Source organism: Echinops telfairi, unplaced genomic scaffold (genome assembly GCF_000313985.2).
Source record: "Echinops telfairi isolate 266 unplaced genomic scaffold, ASM31398v2 ScPeMD7_655;HRSCAF=1070, whole genome shotgun sequence".
Lineage (NCBI taxonomy): Eukaryota > Metazoa > Chordata > Mammalia > Afrosoricida > Tenrecidae > Echinops > Echinops telfairi.
This window is the reverse complement of record NW_022104553.1, coordinates 30,457,254-30,462,782: the sequence shown is the minus strand read 5'-3', so window position 1 is coordinate 30,462,782 and position 5,529 is coordinate 30,457,254. Positions and strand designations below refer to the sequence as shown.

Below are 5,529 nucleotides of genomic sequence, written 5' to 3'. Positions count from 1 at the left end.
AATGTTTTGAGAGTGATGTACAAATGCGCTTTACACAACTGATGTGTGTATGGATTGTGCTAAGAGTTGTACGAGCCCCTAATAAATTGTTTAAAAAAAAAAAAGACTGACAGGTCCGTTGGCTCAAGTCCCCCAACCCAGAGGTTAAATGATGAGCCAGGGGCAGGTTCCAAAGAGAGCAAAAGGCTAGAGAGCTTTGCCAGCATGTTCACAGCAATCAGATGGAGGGCAAAACCTGCAGGAACTCCCTTTCATTGATGGGCTGCTCATAGCAGACCTCAGCATGGAAGTGATAGCGTTGTATCAGACCTCATCATGGAAGTGATAGCACTGTATCAGATCTCATGAGGGGAGACACTGTCACAAACTACCAGATTCCATTCTAGCAGGCAAACCGTGAAACATCTTGAACCAGCCAAGTCGACACACAACCGTAACCGTCCCAGGAGACCTCAACCTTTGTTTCCAAAACTTACTAACAGTCTTCACAACTGCGTGGTCTCGGTGTAAGGACAGACAGATTGAACCATGAAATAGAATTGGGAACCCAGAAGTAAATCTTCACACTGATGATTGTGGTGAGAGGAGTCCCTTTGTGTGGTCTTTTGCCTGTTCTTCGGTCAAACCAAACCAAGCCAAACTCACTGCCTTCGAGTGCATGCCGACTCACAGCAACCCTGCAGGACAGGGTAGAACTGTCCCTGTGAGCTGAGACGCTAAGTGTTTACAGGAGCAGAAAGACTCATCTTTCGTCCACGGAGAAGCTAGTGAAAGAAACACTCATCTTTTCCACAAGTGGTGCAGAGACAACTGGATTTTCATACGAAAGCTGAAAGTCATAAGTAGTTGGGATCCCTACCTCACACCATCTGTACAAATGTACTCGACCCGGGTTAGAGTCCTAGGTGTAAGAGCTAAAACTAGACACTCTTCTAAGAAAACTGAGGGGTACATCTTCAGGACCTTGGACCTGACACTGGGGTGATGCGCATGACGTGAAATCAGATATGAGCGATGGGAGTCTGCCAGGGGCTTGCTCTGAGTGGGATCCGTTTGCAGACAAAAGTTCACCAGGGAGGCTCGGAGGCCTTTGGACTTGATGGTGGGTACCTGCCACTCAATGAAAGGAAAAAAAGAGGAACCCCTTCAACGATTGAGAAGGATGATGATGATGATGATGATGAATACTATCGTGAGCGCTTCACTGTTTGAAATGTTCACCAACTCAAGACTCGGAATCATCTCCTCAATCAGAACCCAAGATGACCAGTCGTCTGTGGCCACTGAGTGGACTCCTGGTGCCCCCAGGTGTCCCGCCAAAGCAGAACTGGGCCCCCTCGGGTTTTCCCTGGCTGCTTTGAAGGGGTAAGTAGCTCACCATGTGGACCTGCCTTCCAAGATGTCTTCAAACCCCGTTCTTTCAGCCAGCAGCCGAGCCCATGACCAACTCGCACCTCCCAGGGTCTCCCGGAACAAAGGCCGGGGGCTGGCAGGACCCCCCTGCAGGGGATGCGGGCCTGCCCTGCGGTACTCACAGAGTCCTTGAGGGCCAGGAAGCAGTGGCAGATCCAGCGGCGGGTGGTCCCGTCGCGGCAGATGTAGGAGAAAGCCTTGTCCAGGCTGCGGTCAGGAGCACAGAAGGAGACCTTCTCGATGGTCTGGTCTACTAGCAGGTCCTGGAGGAGGGCCAGGGAGGCCGTGGAGGAACGTCAGCTCTCTCTGCCATAGCACTCAGCGTCCCCTCCGTCTCTGCTCAAAGGCCATCCTGGGGTGGGGTGGGGGACTGGGCATTCACTGAGCTGGGGGCTGCCCACACGGGCCTGCTACACAGGGCAACCCAGGGTCAGAGCAGGCCACAAGGGACCAGGCAGGGGTGTGCAACTGGCCCAGGGGAGGCTCAGGCAGAAGGGTGGGGCTCCGCTGGGGGCAGAAAGGTCAACGTCAGGATGGGGAACGTGCAGGCAGCGTGGTGAGAGTTGGGATGGGGAGACGTGGGGGCCGTGGGGGCCGGAAGAAGTAGCCAAGCAATGCTTCCCGGAGGAGGAATTAACTAAGAAGTAGGGAACAGTTGTTCAGGGGAAGAGGGCTTCCTGTGCAGATGTTCATTCGTGAGCCCCATTCTCAGAATGCCTGGCGCCTCCTCTGGGAGGCGTCGAGCAAACAGGCCCCACCGGATGGTAGCCCCAGGGACTGGATAGTCCTCTGGGTCCAGCTCAACAGCATGGCCCCCACTCAGCTGCAGGCTTAGGAGATGCTACACACCATCCATACACTTGACATGCGTTTTTCTCATGAATGGCCGGGTCTCCCTCTCCCCCCATTTCATAGATGAGGCAATGGAGGCACGGAGGGATGAAACCTCACGCCCAGGGTCGCCCAAAGAACAGACAGGTGAGCTCTCCCTCCCTCACAGGAGTCACCTCTGAGCGAGAATTGAGGTGGGCTTAGAAGGTGTCACAAGGGAACAGGGCACAGTCCAGGGCAGGCGGGGAAATGAACGCCGCGCTGCTGAAGGCCCGAGATCATCAAAGCCAGCTCCCATCTCCCATCGTACCAAAGAGAAGCCTCCACCCTCACGTGAGGGGTGAGTTAATGAAATGTTGGGCCAAATATAGCAGGCTCATGTTGAAGTGGGTCGTTTTGTACGGCCTGTTATGGAGGTAACGGATATCCAAATGGCTCTTTGCAGCAAAGGGTCCCACCATCCCTGCGCCAGAACCCAGGTTCTCGAGCTCATTTGGCCTACTGCCCCTTATCAGAAAAAACAAAAAACAAGACTCAGTGCCCCCCCGATGATGAAAGACATCTCTAATGTAGCCCATCACATCCAGGATAAAGTGTGGGCATCTGCTTCTGCACCCCCATCCTTCCTGTGCCCACCAGGGGGCAGGACCACCCACTTTAGAAGCTCCCCCACCCCCTGCAAACCCCCTACCTTGGTCTTGTCATCCACCACGCGCAGTCCATCGGCTGACACCCACAGGACAGACTTCACAGACTTGCGGCCCATCTGGGGGGGGGCGGGGGGCACGAAGAGGCCTTGTCAGAGCTGCCTGGATGGGCCGGAGCTTGCCCCCTCCCTGGCTCCAGCCCTCAACTCACCGCCTTCAGCTTCTTCACAGCATCTTCACACACGTGCATCCCCCGAGACTCCTCCACCTCCACGTGGCCCAGGTACTGAGGGAGGGGTGGGGGGTGGGGGGACAGAAATCAGCGGTTATCAATGATGCCTGCCTAAGCCCACTGTACACGTGAGTGGACCTGCTGGCTGCTTGACCTCTACACGGTCGGGGTTCCGTTTGGGGCCCCGTGGACACAGATGAGCCCCGGTGCCTCAGTGGCGAAGCGCTTCGCCGAAGACAAAAAGGCTAATGGTTGGAAGCCACCAGGTCCTACCCGGGAGAAAGGTGATGGCGGTCTGCTCCTGTAGAGACCACTTCTTGGAGACCCTTGGGGGCTCACTCTGCCCTACACAGTTGTCGCCCTGGGAAGCAACCCAATGGCGACGCGTTTTGATTTTCTTCATCGTTTAGAGGAAATTGAGGCACACTATGAAGGGGAGGCCCCTGTGCCCTGCCCTGTTTCCAGTCCTTTGTTACTGCTGTCCCTCAGGAGCCGATCTGTGCCTGAGGGCCCCCCTGCTGGTGGGTGTCAGGTGGTCGCCCACCTTTACAGCAGCAGGTCCCCAAGCGGAGCGATGGCTGATGGGATTATGCTCTGGCTCCCTCACCCAGTGGGATGGCCCAGGCCTGTGGCCTATGGCGTTTCTCAGTGTCCTTCACCCATCCCCACCAAAAGCTCCCTGCCATCGAGTAGATGCTGAACTCTATGGGACAGGGTGGAAGGGCCCCTGTGTCTCGGCAGCAGTGGAAAGCCCGGTCCTTCTCCTGCAGAGTGGGCAGGTGATTTGTGGATGGCAGTCCGATGCGTAACCGCTGCACTTCCGGGGTTCCTTGTGGGATTACGTTCCCATTGTTCACGGCAGCCCTAGTGGCGGGGTGGTTGCACTCCGATCCGTAAGGTCAGCAGTTCGAAGACACCGGCTGCTCCCCGGAGAACGATTCCGCGCTCTCCTCCCAAATAGTTAGTTTCAGAAACTCACGGGGCAGCTCTACCCTGCCCGACGACAGGGTCGCTGTGAGTCAGCATGAACTCAAGCGGAGGGCAGGGAGTTCAGTTGGGTTTTGGTTACACAACTGAACGCCAGCCTTCCCTCCCTCCGTCCCTCACACCAGCATTTCTGGCACCTCCCAAGCGACCCCCTCACACTCAGGGGCTACTTCTAGGGGGTACGGGTATGAAGCAGATGGGCTATGACGGTCATTTGTCATCACACAGCCAGGAAGGGGCTGAGAAGGGGCTTGAACCCACGTCTGCTGAGCCCCTCGGCCCCAAATCCTGCTATCTCCCACATACAAGTGCGTGCCGGCTTTAAAGGGTAAGGGCTGTCACAAAGAGGAAAGCATTTGTGTTGCACAATTGTTGTGTCTTTGGGAATTTGGGGACTCTTGTTCCACAGGTGACACCGTCTCTCCCCCATGTCTCCCGATATTATTTCTGTGGCACAAGAGAATGCCTCTTCAGTTCACCTATCAGTCGATGCCGGCTCACTGTGACCCACCCAAGGACAGGGCACAACTGCGGCTGTTGAGTTTCCGAGACCGTGGCTCCCTAAGGGAGCAGAAAGCCTTGTCTCTCTCCCGAGGAGCAGTTGGTGGTGTTGAACTGCTGATGCTGTGGTTTGCAGCCCAGTGTGTGAACCACTATGCCACCAGGGCCCCATCTCGCCTGAGATGACGTCCCAATCAACAAACATATGAGGCAATGCTCAGGGTCACTAGCCACCTGGGAGATGCCAATCAAAACGATGAGGAGAGATCAGGCCTTACACCCACTGGGACAGCTGAGTTTGCAAAACAAGCAGGAGGTAAGAAATGCTGGAGAGACCGCCGGAACCCTCCCACCTGGCTGGTGGGACTGTCAATCTGCACAACCACGGCGGAAGGTGACAGGGGGTCACCTCAACAACTGGGAATGGAAATTCCACAGGATCCAGCAATCCTGCTGGAAGCCACCCTGAAGAAGTCAGAGCCATACCATGAACAGAGAGATGCACCCCACGTTCATGGCAGCGCCGTTCACAGGCCGGAGCCGACTGGATAAAGAACGTTGGACACACACGCAGTGGAAAAGTACGCATCGCCAAAAAGTGACGACAGAACCACAGGGCACCTCAAGGCACGAACGCGCCCGGGGACCGTCATGCGGAGGGAAGCCAGCCACTCACAAAAGGATCGTGTTTAGTCTGGCTAGACCAGAGGATGTACACTGGTACAGACAGGAACTGGAGACACAGGGAATCCAGGGCGGGTGATCCCTTCAGGACCAGTGGTGAGAGTGGCGATACTGGGAGGGTAGAGGAAGGGTGGGTAGGAAAGAGGGAACCGATTACAAGGAACTATACGTGACCTCCTCCCTGGGGGACAGACAACCGAAAAGTGGGTGAAGGGAGACGTCGGACAGGGCAAG

The 5,529-nt window shown here is 55.8% G+C and overlaps 1 protein-coding gene across 2 annotated transcripts in view; it reads right to left on the bottom strand.

The window, feature by feature from the left end:
- The window catches only part of NUMBL (NUMB like endocytic adaptor protein), a 24,968-nt gene that overhangs the window by 16,637 nt on the left and 2,802 nt on the right, over positions 1–5,529 (bottom strand). For both annotated transcript variants that reach the window (XM_045292528.1, XM_004710337.2), the window contains exons 3-5: positions 3,103–3,177; positions 2,936–3,010; positions 1,536–1,676 (exon numbers count right to left, since the gene is read on the bottom strand). In XM_045292528.1, the coding sequence (XP_045148463.1) occupies positions 1,536–1,676; positions 2,936–3,010; positions 3,103–3,177 (291 nt within the window). The remainder of the gene's footprint in view (positions 1–1,535; positions 1,677–2,935; positions 3,011–3,102; positions 3,178–5,529) is intronic.